Consider the following 16,731-nt stretch of genomic DNA (forward strand, 5'->3'; position numbering starts at 1 on the left):
ATCAAGTTCATTAAATATTAAATTTAATTTTTGGAAGGGTTGTCTTGTACTCATCAGTTTGATACATTGTGTCGAGATAGCTGGCTCTTACATGGAGCAGATAAGTACGTACATATATACAATGAACAATTCAGATTCCGACAGCAGTTTTACATACTCGAATGCAAAGAGATAATTACCCCGGTCAAAACTGGCAGTGATGCACATTTTGCTTTTACCATTGCAATTTACAGAGGATTTTGTTGATTTTATTGCAAACCCTGGGAATAATCATATCCACACCTAAAAGTACAAGTCCATCAAAACATCTGTAAATATCCAAGTTACGGTCAGTAAACACTCTTCAAGAATCCGCGTCCTACGAAAAAGATTTGAAGAAACCAATTGTGTCGTTGAGCGCCTCGATAAAATGATCAACATCTTCTTTAGTGTTGTAGAAGTAAAGGCTGGCCCGAGCACTGGCATTCATCCCAAGATGCCGATGTAGAGGCTGGGCACAATGGTGACCTGACCTGATGGCCACCCCGTGCTATGGAAACATGAGTGAAGCAACAATTAGAAAACAATCGCAAGAGGAAACCACTAACCACATAGTTAACGTTACCCATGTTCCCCAAAAGGCTCACGACTATGGCGAGATAAGGAGTCTTACCTTTGTGTTGAATATGCAAATTATTTGCGATGACACATCACAAAGATTGTGTCAGGAATTGACAAAATATAAAACGTGCACACAATTGACAAACCGTTTTGGTTTACATCATCAAATTTCAACTCTAGATATATGTCTCTATTGTGAATGGAAAAAGGTAAACCACAAAGCAAACATAGGAAGAGTAACTGGCATTGAAAATTTTGAATACGCTGAAAAGAACACACATTATACCTGTTGATCAAGAAAAGTGGCAATGTCAGTTGGATGAATGTTGTCGACATTGAAAGCACAAATTGCAGCTCGTTGTACTGTCTGGGATGGCACAGGGCCATAAATCCGAACATCCGGGACCAAAGATAGCTTTCCATATAGATAGTCAGCTAACTCCACCTACAGAGATATTCGAAGCTTAGGAGAAGTTCAACCTCAGTGCACCACAGAATGGAACGAAAAAATAAATTTGATGATCAACGATTCTGAGGTCACAAACAGGCCTTTAATCTCAATTTTCAAGAATTATATATATACTCGTTGATTACCTGAATTTAGTCAATTTACACTTCGAGCTGTTAAGATATTTGAAAGTTGCGTCATTTAGAGGTCACAAACATGGCTGAAATCTAATGGAAATGTTAATTTAATTTTTGTCATTTTTTCCCGATGTTAGGTCACATTTTCAAGATGATAGTGAAAGTCAATTAAGTAACAATGCACATCAAATCAAAATACATGGAGATTATTTGCTCTCACCGAAACTAAAAGGGGTATAACACGTAATGTCAAACATATGGGGGTATATTTGCTACTTCGGCCGAAAAGCTGCTTATGTAAGTCTTTAAAATGGAGTACTCTAGTTTAGTAACGATAATTTCAACACAGATATGACAGACGTTTAATGCAACAAACACACGAACCTCATAATCATGAATCTTTTGCATGCCAATTCCTGACAGATAATCTATAGCTGCACCTAATCCGATGGCTTCTCCGATAGCTGGTGTCCCTGCCTCAAACCTAGTGCATACAAATACATCATATTAGCACACAGTACAATTCAGACCTTCCATGTTCTTAATGCGTCCACATAGAATGAGGTGATTGGAGTCCAAACATCCGTAATCGGAGGCAGCAAAATATACTCTATTACTATCTCATACATATTGGAAATTCTCAATACACGTACACTAACAAACCCATAATATAATGCAGCAATAGCAAAACAACACTCCTATTCATTTCATTTCTACACGTCTCATAAACCTCACACATATTGAACAAATGTATGGAAATGAAGTGAATGGAGTACAAAACAAAATTTCGGAATTTTTTAAAGACTATTAAGCAAATTGCCACTTCTTGCTTGGGCACTAGTGGCGTAGGGTGAATCCAGGAAATTAAGCGAAATAAAAGTTGCAGGAGGTAACACCTACCTGGATGGTGGATCCGCGTAGGTGGAATGGTCCAAGTATACATCAGAAATCATCTCTCCACCACCTGAACAAGACTAACAGAATTTTAGATGGTTTTTAAGCTAAAGCCAGCAAGATGCTACTTAGTATGGACTATGGAGTACTTGCTTAAGAACGAACAGAATCACAACCTCACTGACAGCGATATCAGGATGGAATAATCCTAACAAGTCGAAGAGAAGAAAACTCCTACCTAAAAAGGGAGGCATGGCTTCCAAAAGCTCGGCTTTGCCATATAAGAATCCAACACCTGTAGGACCACACATCTGAAGCTTTGTTCAGTCATTGTTTTTGAAGATTCATTCTATGTTGGAAAAAGAAAATATCAAAAGAACCATACCTTGTGAGATGACGCAACAAGAAAGTCAGCGCCAAGACTCTGAACATCAACAACCATATGAGGGACACTTTGACAAGCATCTACCAAGACTTTGGCGCCGACACCATGAGCTGACCTCACTATGTCAAGAATAGGGAGAGTTGAAGCTGCAAGAAATGAACATAAAAACCAATCAATACTAACACCCTAAAGAATGTAGTGTAATATAGATTTCGAACTCCAATTATCCCACTCCTTCAACATGAACTTATGTCACAAGTGATTTGGTGAAAACTTGGAAGTGTCTCCAGCACAATGAGGCATGCATGAGTGTGACATTGTGCTCTAAGGCCTTGTTTGGATAAAAAATGGAAGGGATAGGAGGGGAGGGTAGGGAAGGGGAAGGGAATGGAGGAAGGGAGTTATCCCTGCAAATCTCTCCTTTGTTGGAGTGATTTCGATTAACCTTAGAGGAGGGAAAATGGATCCCTCCCCCTCGATTTCCCTCCTACCTCATTTGTTATCTAAACAAGGGATTTTGTATCCCTCCCTCCCTTTCCCTCCTGAACCCCCCATCCAAACATGCTTCACCAAGATTATTTTACACACGTATCCATCATCCTTTGCAGAATCAATCACCATTTAAATTTTCAAAGGACTAAAAGTTTATCTAAAGATCCCATTGAAAAGACACCAGTTTAGTAATTATTGTCTAGACAGTTTCGCCCTCTTTAGGTAAATTCCTGGAATAAATTACATAAAAGGCAGTAATAGTAGCGTGTTCCAGTTTAAGGTTGAAGTTTTTCAGCTACCAATAATGTATAGGCAGAAATTTATACATTGCCGAAACCATAAAAGTTCATCACCATATAAAAGCAAACTTTTGAGGTTCAAAGTATTAAATACACCAGCTTGGTAATTAGAGTCCGAGTTATTCTATTATTACAGCTAGACAGTTTCACCTTCTTTAGGTAAATTTTTGGAATAACTTGAATAAAAAGGCAGCATATTAGCGTGTTCCAGTAAAGTTGAAGTTTGTCAGTTACCAATAAACATAAATAACAAAGCACTTTTACTCACCAAGCACATTTGAGACATGATGAACAACCACAAGTTTTGTCTTCGTCGACAATGACTCCAGTAAATTCATGGAATCAGGAACTTCATCTTCAGTCAAACTCACAAACTTTAAAATTGCACCAGTCTTCTGAGAGACAAGTTGCCACGGAACAATTGCGCTATGATGTTCAGCAACGGTAAGAATGATCTGTGAACAAACAATTCGACGAGTGTCAGATGCATAACATTAATCGACTTGATTTGTAAAGAGCTTGAACAAGACAAAGTGCACCCAGAAAGCACGACGATAAAAATGGCACCAATCTGCAAACCATGGTAAAATAAGATAAGCTCCTATGATTTCATATATGAGATACACCTAAAAGTACTAAAAAAAGGTGTTGCTGCCGTAAATTCCACTTTGAATGTTAAAAAGAACTTATCTATGTAATCTATGAATCTATCTCGCGAGTGATTAGATGAACACAGGATGAAAAGCATTAAAGACTATGCCACTTCCAAGGGTACAAGATGGATCAGTTAAGGTAGAACGTTGATCGTATAAGGCTCCCTAATGGCAGATAAGGAACAGAAACACTACATGGAATCGGCACTCAAATACTTTGCACAATGAAGAGTCATTTATGTAGCCAATAGCACATGAGAGATTCTACTATGTTTTCTCAGATTTGCAATAAGTGCTTGCTTTACAGATATGAGTCATTTATGTAGGCATAGTGAGTATCTCCTTACTTTTTACGAACAATAAGCTGAAAATCGTTTAGCTACACAACAACTATAGTAGCTAGAAGAAAGACATTTCAATCTGTCGTGCACCATGACTAGAACATCGGTTCGCCTCCTAAAAATTCCATTAAAGCCATAGTCTCTTTCATCCCAACCTTTGATCAGTTTCAGTGTACTCACTGGTAAATTAGTACATGTTCTATGTATCAAAGAAGCTGATGGACCATCATGGGAAGAAAAAATGCTCTCTTTAGCAGAACGGGTTATCCCAAATTTATTTACACGTCAATACGTTTCCTAAACAATGTACCTTTAATACATATATCTAACATCAGAGGGCCATATTAACAGTTAACGGTTGCAACTTGCAAAGGAATGAAAGACAACAACATACCTCATCGCCAGCTTTTAAATTAGAGAGGCCCCAAGAGTGAGCCACTAAATTTATTGCTTCCGTAGCATTTCTAGTGAAAATAATTTCGCTGGCCTCTTTCGCATTGATAAAAGCAGCAACCTTCTTTCTCGCTAGCTCAAACCGATCAGTAGCTTTAGCACTGAATTCAAAATTTCAAATATACCATTAACGCAATAATCATAATGAAAATGAATAATACCCCTATGTAAAGTTGCAGCTAGCTACTTTGCCCATATTCCAGGCTTATAAGGAAATACTTTCTGTCCATCACTAAATTTCTTGGTTTATATTTTGGATTGTCCATTAATAAATTTCTATTTGAAATCCATTTTTGTACGTTATTTGCAGTCAATATAGTTTAATCATCAGAATATTCCTATGCTCCTTGACTTGTTTGCAAAACAAAGTAGGAACTATACAGAAAGACGGAAAGAGAAATTTTCAGTATAAAATGATAATGATAAGAAAGTAACATGCGGGGTTTAAATACCTCAAAAAGTGTATTCCTCGATGAACATTCGAATTATATTCTTCGTAGTAATTAAGCAACGCCTTCAACACAGTCGACGGTTTCTGAGATGTAGCAGCATTATCCAGGTAGACAAGCTTTCGTCCATTTACTTCCTGCAGTATAGCGCAATAACTTCACATAACAATCCAAACATCGAAACTTCTTACAACCAAATGCCAAAAGCTACAGCCCTAACTTGCAAGATGGACTTCTTCTATACTATCTCATGCTATATACAACCAATAAATCAGGTCAAAACCATAATTTCACATTATTATTTCAGCTCTAATCAATGGCAGAGCCAAGATTCAATGTGTGGGGCTAAAATGTGAACAAAAAAATTGAAATTCAACTAAAAAGTTCCAATCTTTTCATTGCTTAGCGGGACGACAACCCGCCCTTTCTAGTCCCTTGCTCCGTCACTAGCTCTAATCAAACTCTAGTGTCACTAACATAAAATTCCAATAAACAGGATAACAGCATAACAGAAATGACAAAAAACTTTACCCTAGTGTCACTTTTAAAGTATCTACTTAAGAATGCAGGGGTATTGAAGAAATTGATTCTATACAAATATAGCTCTATGAAGACGGAGACGGAATCACAAGTGTTGAAGGATTTGCTAGCTTTACCTAAGGCTTTCAACATCCTGTACTATAGAATTGAAATAGCCACATCAACTGTTTAAGTAGCAACACTTGAAGCACCATTCATCGCCTGGCCTTACGAAGCCGTGTGCCTTATCTCAAGAGTAATTTTATTGATTAAATTATTATGCACCACAAGTACTTGATGATGAATACTGAAGTCATTTCGCGTAATGCAACTATGCTAGCCTTAATAACCTGTCGCTGCAGAAAAGAACCCGTCTTTCTTTTATATAGCATTGCCATATCCCCTCAGTAGCTTGAACTAACTATTTTAATTAATTACTCCCTTTGTCCCGGTCATTTGTTGTCCTTTTCCATTTTGGGGTGTCTCAGTTATTTGTTGTCCTTTCTATTTTAAGAATGAATTTGATGAGTAATTTGATCATTCACACTCAATTTATTCCACTTGTCATTTAGTAATTGGTCTTCTCCCATTTCCTTGGTCTTTGTGCCAAAACCAAAGGAATGACCGGGACGGAGGGAGTAATTAATTGTGATTTAGGTTTGACTTTCTACCCTCTTGTTGTGTGCTTATTCTTTCCTATCATAATCTGTGTTACCGTGTCAACACCTATACGAAGTATAATCCGACTCACATAATTACCAATTATAATCCGACTCACATTTTCTCATAGCCTCATCGTATGACAAAAACAGGAACAACAAAAACTTTACCCTAGTGCCTCAATCGGATGTACGCAGCCTTACCCTTGTATTCTTTAAGGGCAATGACCCAATCACTAAACTTACATAATCAATGAAGGATAAAAAGGGCTAATATATAAACAATTCAGATATAATTCAACAATCTACCAAAACCCAAATAACAAAAAATCATAAAAAGGAAGAAAGACTGAAATTTGACCTGGTGAAGAATGGGAAAATCAGGTCTAGTGAGATGCCCAAGTGAAATTGAATCATTAATAGCCAGCGAAGAAGAAGATGATATAGAAGCAGCAAGAAAGGGGGATTTAGAGAAACCATGAACAATTTTGGTAGAGGTTTTAAAAAGAGGATGTGGGTTGAAGAAGAAAATGGAGTTTAGTGAAGTTGCTGGCTTTATACTAAGATTTCCCACCATTTTCTTAAGCTTTGAGTGTGTTAATCAATGGTGTTGATGGTGATGAATTTATGGAGTTTAATGCTGATTGTTGAGGACTTGTGGAGATATATATATAGACGATGAGGTGAGGTGGTGCGGGTGCCTCTTGAACAAGTTCGTCAATCCTTATACACTACACCGAGGTGTAGGGTGTTTTCTACTCCTACTAGTTAAAAAATAAAATAAACAAAAATTAAAAGATAAGAACCCACTTTCTACAAAAATTAAAAGATAAAAATCCACTTTCATAAGCAGTTATCAGTTTTACTTTTAACATAAACTCTTCTTCCTCCCATTTCAAACCTAGATCTTTCATACTTATCAAAAGAATTATACATAAAATTTAATTTCCATCCAACCTATTAGTTTTGTAATCATAGATTTACGTTTTGAATGATTATCTACTAAACAGGTAAGTGTATTAATTGAATTGAATTGAATTTTTTTTCTCTCATTACTCGTTGTTAGATTTGTGATTTCAAAGGTGTGATTAATCATATGGAATTATCATATTCACTTTCAATTTAGTGAATATGGTAATTTAGTTTGATGAATATGTGTTACCTAGTGAGATATTCATCATACTACGATATTATATTCATTTTGAGTTTAGTGAACATGATAGTGTAATTTAATGAACATGTGTTATGTATGGGTTTTTCTAACATGTGCCCTTAGGGCACATGATAATAAGTTAAATAAGGGAAGATTTTCAAGATCATTACACTAATTATGGTAAATATGAGTTTCAACTCTAATTTATCATGAAATATTCACAACAATATTTCCCTAATTAGCTTATTATCATGTGCCCTTAGGGCACATGTTAGAAAATCCGGTTATGTATTATGATATTCACCATATGAAATTACTATATTCATTTTGAGTTTAGTGAATATGATAACATAATTTGATGAATATGTATTCCGTAGTGTCATATTCACCACATGACACTATTATATTCATTTTGAGTTTAATGAATATCATAGTTTAATTTAATGAATATGAGTCATATTCACCCTATGACCCTATTATATTCATTTGAGTTTAATGAATATGGTGCTTAATTTGATGATTATGAATTATGAACTTGAAAAGTTTGAAAACGACTAGATGAAAATTATGAATTTAATTAAGTTGATATAATTTTAAAGTTGAGAAATTGAGTAATTTAAAAAAGAAGAAGAACCGTACAATGAAACATGACTTGAAAACATGTACCGGGTAGTTATTTTTTTGTGTTGTTTTGTTATTTATTTTTAATTTTCCTATAACTTCTATAGGAGTATCCTGCTCCATACTCCTGCGAGCAGGATATAATTTGCGTTGTATTGACCTTCAAACGGGTCGGGTGGGACGGGTCCCGGGTTGAGATATACGGGTCGGGTCAGGATGTGGGCCAGGCGAGAATGCGGGTCGGGTCATGTGGGTCACGGGTGGAGTTGGGGTCAAAATACGGGTTCAAAAATAATTTAAAACACCTTTTTTAACAGTTTTTTTAATAATTTTTTTTTTAAAAAATGTAAAACATATTTAAAATCAATATTTTAATCATATGTAATGTACATTGTACCCTATTTATGTTCGTTTTGTGAAACTACTAGGGTACTAGCCTTGATCAAACTCACGAGTTGGCTGTTTGGGCCTTAGGGTGATTATTTTCGGATATGGGTCGGGTTGAATACGGTGTTACTAAGGCGCTGTTTGGTAAACGGCATATTGGCAAATTTTTAGTATATTCAAGAGTTTTAGCATGTTTGACCAATCAATATGCTAATTTTAGTGTTTGGTAAACAACATATTTGGGGTCAATATGCTGTTTTACAATATGCTGCTTACTCCAGCATATTGGTTAGCATATTGAAAAATAGGAAATTTTTCTCTCTTTTACAAAGAAAAGTAACAATCTACTAATCGTAATCTGCCAATTACCAAACACTCAAATTAATTCTGCTAATTATAATATGCTAGTCAAACCTTCTGATAAAATCTGACATTTATAACCTGCTTTTGCAATCTGCTTATGCTGAAATTAATCCGCTGTTTACCAAACAGGGCCTAATACTAATCCCGGTCGTTAATAGTTTTTTTTTTTAACGGTAAAAGAAAGATTGCTAGTTACATAGTTTGCTTTGCTATATGAGCAATCCTATTTAGCTTCATAGGGCAGTAACTAAAATAGAAAACCAGTGAGAAGATAAATATAGTTTATTGATAGCCTAAATGATATTTTTCACTTCATGGTCCACGTCTTCGATGCCTATTATCTGAAATACTAAATTCAGACAGACCGTAGTGGCATCAATGTATTTATAACCCATTAAAAGGACCATAGAGATGGCACATTTGAGAGCAGTTGCTTCACCTCGAAGTGGCGTCTTAGCCCAAAATTTTGAAGAATCAGAGTGGATGATGGAACCATTATTTATTGCTAAATGTCCATCTTGTTGAAGCCCGAAGGCTTGGTTTTCAAAAGGCGTCGCACTTTATCCTAACATGGTCAGCACAAAGTTGGTTCCAATCAGTAAATTAGGGTAATGATTCATAACTTTATCCGTCTCTCCTAAGTTTTCAATAACAGAATAGTCCTTGGAAGAGCGATGTAAGAGTTTACTATCTTCCACCGTGATGTTCAATCCTGTATCTAGGTTTACTTGTCTGAAGAAAGCATAGTAATCTATATAAGCACCCCTGAAAATTTTATTATTTCTTGAACACCAAATTTTCCATATTGTATTAACAAAGATGGAAATTGATACAACAAGATTATCCCTTTTAGAGAAAAAGTTTAGCCAGTTGATAATCCAATTGTGAATCAATTGGTCTCTCTTGTGACGGGTTACCATTTGTGGCGGATATTTTGTGAGATAAAATGGTAACAAAATGGGTTAGTGGAGAAAGGGGACCACATGAATAGTGTTGCAGAGAGAGAAAAAGTTGGTACATTGTGAGGTAAAATGGTATCCTTCACAAGTTTGTGACGGATATGTCATGTCTTCAATGAGAATTTATTATTGTGAATGGGTAAGTGGTGCCCTACATGGCTCATGATACTAAGGGACCCAACCATTTAGAGGCAAAAGTGCAGTCCCGAAAAATGTGACCTTAAAACTCAACATGGTTTGCTGAACGATCTTTACTAAATTGAACTTATAATTTAAGCCAAACTTATATGATCTGAATTTTTCTACACTAAACTTATACAATCTGAACTAAATTTAAACGAAGTGTGTTTAGACTTGGCAAAATTGACGCGACCGAATAACCCAACCCGACACCCGAGCTCAAAACAGGAGTTTGATCCAAAACCCAAATTGACCTGACCCACTATAACCCGACCTAAATGTTTATTGTTGCAAACGGATTATTATCAATGAGTAACTTGATAATAGTTGACCCGAACTCGAATTAACCTGTCCCGACCCGAAACCAACAAACCCAAAATTGACCTGACTTGAACTGAACGGACCCGAAACCGGCAAACCCAAAATTGAAATGACCCAACCCCAGTTGACCCGTTTGCCAGGTTTAAGCGTGTACCGTTTGCCAGGTCTAAGGCCCTATTTTTTTTTGGCTTAATTTCAGTCCATTTTATATTCAATTCAGCTCTATTCAATTCAACTAAGTTTAAGCTTCATTTATTTCAGCTCACCTCCATTCAATTTAGTTTAGTTAAGCTTAGTTCCATTCAGTTCGGTTCAATTAAATTCAGTTTAGCACACCTCAACCGAAAAGAACTGGGCCTAACTCTAAGTCCAGGAGAATAAGCTATTGAATAACAGCCCGGTCCAAACTACTTGGCTTCCTGCAAAAGAAAAGTTCAGTACTTAATTATCTATCCCTCTCTATCTCAGCAAAGCTGCGAAATTCTTCCGCGGAAAACTTGAAAATTAATGTGAGTTTTTACATCTTAATTACTTGTATTTTTATTCAGTAATTGAGATTCGTATTTAATTACTTACTATTATTTTTGCTGTGTTTATTTATTGCTGATTTGCTGGTAATGCTGAATTTAATAAACCATAGATCTTTGTATATTGCTTATTTCACTTATAATTCTATGCATTCATGATTTTTTTTTTTTTTGAGAATAATCTTATATGATCTATTGGAGTAAGGTATTGAATGTATAGTGTAAAAATTTAGGAAATTATTACCCTGATTTTATAGAATTATTAATTACTAGCATTCTAATGGAATTGAATATGATATGATTCTGGTGTGTCTGGATAGGGATATTCGGAAGGCGATTTCCTTTGTTTGGTTAGCAAAATTGAGTTAGTGTAATTCGGAGGCGAGGGAATCGGATCCCTCCATTTTGGCGAGGGAATCTAATGTTGTATTCGAAAGGCCGTGTTACATATACTGTATCTTCTTATTTGTACAAGTGTGTTATTTGACATTTTGACCCAGGTATCCCTTTAAGGGTCCGTTTGGATTGAAGGAATTGGAGAGAAGGGGAGGGAAGGGAAAGGGAGGGATTTAATTTCCTTTGTTTGGATAAAAAATATGGGAGAAAGGAAATGGAAGGGGAGAGAAATGAGAGGACTTATTTTCCCCTCTATAGAACAAATTATAATCTTTCCAAGGGTGACAAGATTTGGAAAGAAAACATTATTTGGACTCTAATTATACCACCAACATCCTTCAATCCTCCATCCATTCTTCATCTCCCTCCTTCCTCCCCTTCCATTTCCCTTCATAATTTTTGTTATCCAAACACCCAAATCCCATTTGCCCTCCCCTTCTCTCCCCTCCCTTCACCTCCCCTCACTCCCCCTCCCCTCCCTTTCCCTCATAAAATTGTATCCAAACGGACCCTAAAAGATTTTGTAGGCGCTACCAGCCTACCATAAATTATGGTACGAGTAGGTGTATCTAGAGGATGGTTTACAAATTACAATATCTTACCGTCAAAACCCTTTTACAAAGACTTTCTTGAGGTTTTATATCAGTTTCAGTTGGTTGGTATTTTGATTTTTTAATAATTTACGAGTCTTGCATAAGATGATTGTATGCAAAACCAAGGCATTACTCGTATTATGAAATTAGATGGCATGCATACAAGTTACAACGTTTCGTATATGTTTCTGTATTAAATAATAATTCATAGGTTTTTCTTTCTCGATTCCATTGATCTCAGTTTTTGGATCATGGCAACTTATTTGTGTTTCTTATTTTCTTTTCTTTTATGCATAAAGCTTGATCAGATTAACAAGTGAGATATCACTTTTGGCTGTTCAGGTAAGCTTTAATCAAAGGAAGTCATCATGTCTAACTACCCTGCAACCACCGAGTCGATTGCTCAGGCTTTAGAAGCTAAAACCTCAGCGGAATCTATCTCTATCCTTTATAAAGTCCTTGAAGATCCTTCCTCATCTGCCGAGGCCATGCGTATAAAGGAGCAGGCTATTACAAATCTCACCGACCTTCTTAGGAAGGAAAATCGGGCTCAGGATCTATGCAACCTTCTAACCCAATTGATGGGTTTTTTCTCAACAATCCCAAAGGCTAAAACAGCAAAAATCGTTCGTGGAATAATGGATGCCGTGGCTAAGATACCAAATACTAATGAACTTCAGATAACCCTCTGCAAAGAGATGGTGCAGTGGACTCGGGATGAGAAGCGTACTTTTCTTCGCCAAAGGGTTGAGGCCCGGCTTGCTTCTCTATTGATGGAGACACAGGAATACTCTGAAGCCTTGGCTCTCCTGGCAGGCCTGGTAAAGGAAGTAAGGAGGTTAGATGATAAGCTCCTTCTCGTTGATATTGAGTTGTTGGAGAGTAAGCTTCATTTCTCCTTACGAAACCTTCCCAAAGCCAAGGCTGCCCTAACGGCAGCTAGAACAGCCGCCAATGCTATTTATGTTCCCCCAGCTCAACAAGGGACCATAGACTTACAAAGTGGAATACTGCATGCCGAGGAAAAGGACTACAAAACCGCATATTCTTACTTTTATGAAGCATTTGAAGCCTTCAATGCCCTTGAAGACCCGAGGGCAGTGTACAGCTTGAAATACATGCTTCTGTCTAAAGTTATGGTGAACCAAGCTGATGACGTGGCAGGTATAATATCTTCCAAAGCAGGCTTGCAGTACTTGGGCACAGAGCTCGATGCCATGAAAGCTGTCGCCGATGCTTACTCGAAGCGTTCATTGAAATTGTTTGAGGCTGCTCTGGTGAACTTCAAAGCCCAACTAGAAGAAGATCCAATCGTTCACCGACATCTCTCTTCCCTTTACGACACTTTGCTGGAACAAAACCTTTGCAGGTTAGTGAGTCTTACGTGTGAGACCATCTCAGACCCTTGTGTATTCTTCATTTAGTTAAAGGATTACTGGGTTGGTCTCAAATGTATGGCGTAAAGACGGTCTTTAAATAAGTTAACATGAGACCATTATACAGATGAAATAATTTTTGTAAGGCTTATAAATAATTTTTGTTTCCAGGTTGATTGAGCCTTTCTCAAGAGTCGAGATTGACCACATTGCTGAACTAATCGAACTCCCGGTTGACCATGTGGAGAGGAAGCTATCTCAGATGATCTTAGATAAGAAGTTTGCTGGTACCCTCGATCAAGGTGCAGGATGCCTTGTTATTTTTGAGGATCCCAAGACCGATGCCATATATGAGGCGACTCTTGATACTATTGCAAATGTTGGGAAGGTTGTGGATAGCCTCTATGTTCGATCTGCCAAAATTGCTTAGTGTTAGAGACTGTGACAGTGTCTGGACTCGAGTGAGGTGTTTGTGATTCAACGATGTCATATTTTGTCTCTAGAGCTGCGGCTGCGGCTGCTGCTTTATTTTCCTGCTTTTAGGGAGTACTGTCTGTTCTGACATTATAGATTGTTTAGTTAGTACTAGTATAATCCTGAATCCATTCCCTTGAAAGAATCTGGCCAGTCTAATGCTGAATGACGAGCAGTAAAATTAGTGAATCGAACAACTATTTCATGATAAATGTCTGAATACGAGTTTTGAAAGTTTGTCATTAGTTTCTGTAACATGACTGACTATAGGGTCTGTTCCTATTTTGGGCATGTTCCCGGGAAGAGTACTTTATAATTCAACTACGACAGTCGACCCTAAACCATCACAAGCATATAAACTCTTTGGAGTTGTCATCCCTTAATCTGATGAAATACAACGATCAAACCCTTGCTCAACATGAAAATTGCTGAACTTTATGGCTGGCCAACAGTTGTCCAACAGCCGTCAGTGCATGTATTTATTTGAAAAAACCAACCGGAGGAACTAAGGCACGTCTTATAAAGCTTCTAGTATTCCCATACTCTCACATGAGGAAGATCCTCGTAAACTTAGGACACCTAAAAGTTGAAACTTTTTTCAAGTTTATTTTTGTTGTAACGATTCCATATGACAATTCATGCTACGCACCAAATCACTTTAGGACTGGCTTTTTTCAATGCAAAAGCGTCCTCGTTCGGGAAATGGTAGTGATGAGATGATGGAGTTTAGTAACATAGCGGAGTTCCGATCAACATCCTGAGTCCCACTTCCTTCAAGTGATAGAAGATTGTATCGGGCCTGGACTTGGCGTTCATCAGGCTGTTGATCCACAAGTACATAGTAGTTTCTCAGATATCTTAGAGCTTGACATGGGCACCACTGAAATTTAAGTGCTGAAAGAGAAATATTTAACAAACCTTCAGTACATTTAAACTCGAGCTTGCAACTTCGTAAGCACAAGGATTATTATTTCCAATTGAACGAAAGACTCAAACTCTTTTTTTTTTTTGGAAGACTAGTTAAGAAACCGCGGCTTCGCACGCGGTATTGAACGCTTGTACCGATGACGATATACTATACCGACGAATTGTAATGGGAATAATACAAAAACTATTGCGTACCACGAATACTTACGAATTATAAAAGTTAGTTGATAATCATGAGTTGTTGGGACGTAGGGTGTATACACAATAGAGAAGTTTATTAGGAAAAAAATATGATTAAGCATACTGAGTATAAAGAATGAAGAATCTAATGAATTTTGACTGAACTATATTAAACCACCTTTTTATGTACATAGCTGACTTTTCCTAAATCTATATGAATGAAATCTACTTTTCAAAACTGCCAATACATTAGAAGATGTTCAACAAACCAACAAACATCTATATGAAAGGTATGAAATTTCATGCCTACGATCCAGCTTCAATCTTGATCTTTTTAAGGCCCTAGGAAAATACATTGGCCCCTATTTAAAATGTATAACAAAAAAAAAAAAAAAAAATAGGAAGTAAGGTCTTTCAAACTTCGTAGTCATCGACTCATTGCCCTTCTAAATGACCGTCAAGCGCGGGACTGCTATGACTCTACAACCTAGTCGCCTTCCTATCCCATAGTTTCGGTGTCTGGGTAAACTCCCTTGAACAACAATCAGAACGATAACAGAGTTGTAGATTGGATGGTCGTCGACGGAGTGCATATGCCTGTTGTGACTTTTCGAACCCATTTTAGAGTGAAATTTGCACAGGTGTTGAAACAAGGTTCCTCTTTAGCAAGTATCCCTCACATCTTTTCTTTAACTTAAGCAACCATTAGAAAATTAAAAAGCGGTTATGTATCACCCGGGACGATGTTGGATTCACTGCCCGTTTAGAGCAACTTCATACTTGAAGTTCTTTTCAAAGTCTTGAGTTTTCTACATAATTAGCAGAGTTTCAACCAGAATTCAAAGGGAGAAAATTGGGTTTATACTACAAGGTAGTAGTATTATATATCAGCTGCAAAACTGAAAAAAAGATTAACTTTGAAGATGGATCCTACAGCATAACATCACTACATTACAACCTAGAACCTTATGATTGTTATTAACAGAGATTTTCAAGTTAATACTTTTGTCCTGAAAATATCGCAAATTACACCAAATAGAAAGACTGTACAAAAACACCATTCTTAATCCTTATAGCATGCTTGAAGGATAATCGTAAAACACATCTCAACCAAATTTCAAAACAGAAGCTATCTGGACACCTGCTAATATCATGGTGATCCATGTCATTGCCAAAGTTCCAAACGGTATAGCGAGATAATGTAAACACGAAAACAAGCGAAAATTAAGCAAATCCAACAGAAAGTCAAATAAGTTCAACGCCCAAGAACATCCGAGGAAGCACTCTTTGGACTCTACACTTGAGAGTATTTTCTTTGAAAACGTGGAAATGAGACGTGTATTCACATTCTCGTAGTTACGACCGCATCATCATGTAAAAGGAAATAATTAGAGGGAATGGAAATGAAACCTAAGTTACTCAACAGGCAATATGTACTTAAAAATACTCAGTATAGCAAAGCTCAGTTGCGTGTAGTTGATTTCCCTCTCTAATTCGAATTATGGCTAGCGGAGAGTGGTAACACATATCATTTCTATGAGACATTTCAACAAACACTTGAACGGGACAAAGATATTATCTTAACTAATGCTTTCAAGTTGGACTTCCAACCCAAATGGATGGTCTTACATTAGAGACCGACCAATTAATTCTATAAGTCCGATAGTGACTGATGTTTGTACAATCATTTTGAATTGCAATTAGATTATTTTGAATTCTTATGAGGAATAAATCAGGACAAACATAGTGTATAATACTAAAGCGCCAAACAATTTAAAGGAAGATAACTTACAATGGATAGAGTAGCATCATTATTAGCCCGCTTCCAAGAAAACAACAGTGTCATTAGTATGAGATTGAATAATAAAGCACAAAAAATACTCAATCAGAGAGTAACAAAATAAACACTTCAAAATGTTTGGGCAGCAATTGATATAGTTCTGAA

The 16,731-nt window shown here is 36.8% G+C and overlaps 2 protein-coding genes across 2 annotated transcripts; one reads left to right on the forward strand and one right to left on the reverse strand.

Moving 5' to 3' along the window:
• Positions 1-94: 94 nt before the first annotated feature.
• LOC141657113 (cysteine desulfurase 1, chloroplastic-like) lies at positions 95-7,001 on the reverse strand. The gene is made up of 10 exons (XM_074464249.1): positions 6,691-7,001; positions 5,155-5,288; positions 4,644-4,803; positions 3,524-3,710; positions 2,465-2,610; positions 2,318-2,390; positions 2,086-2,149; positions 1,570-1,669; positions 887-1,045; positions 95-529 (listed from the first exon to the last, which is right to left on the reverse strand). The coding sequence occupies exons 1-10, from the start codon at positions 6,904-6,906 to the stop codon at positions 359-361; spliced, it is 1,410 nt and encodes a 469-aa protein (XP_074320350.1). The 5' UTR covers positions 6,907-7,001; the 3' UTR covers positions 95-358.
• Positions 7,002-10,722: 3,721 nt separating this feature from the next.
• LOC141657115 (26S proteasome non-ATPase regulatory subunit 11 homolog) lies at positions 10,723-13,921 on the forward strand. The gene is made up of 3 exons (XM_074464250.1): positions 10,723-10,822; positions 12,172-13,198; positions 13,377-13,921. Exons 2-3 carry the CDS (start codon positions 12,198-12,200, stop codon positions 13,633-13,635), a joined length of 1,260 nt encoding a protein of 419 aa, XP_074320351.1. The 5' UTR covers positions 10,723-10,822; positions 12,172-12,197; the 3' UTR covers positions 13,636-13,921.
• Positions 13,922-16,731: the final 2,810 nt, after the last annotated feature.

The sequence above is a fragment of the Silene latifolia genome, chromosome 5 (genome assembly GCF_048544455.1).
Source record: "Silene latifolia isolate original U9 population chromosome 5, ASM4854445v1, whole genome shotgun sequence".
Lineage (NCBI taxonomy): Eukaryota > Viridiplantae > Streptophyta > Magnoliopsida > Caryophyllales > Caryophyllaceae > Silene > Silene latifolia.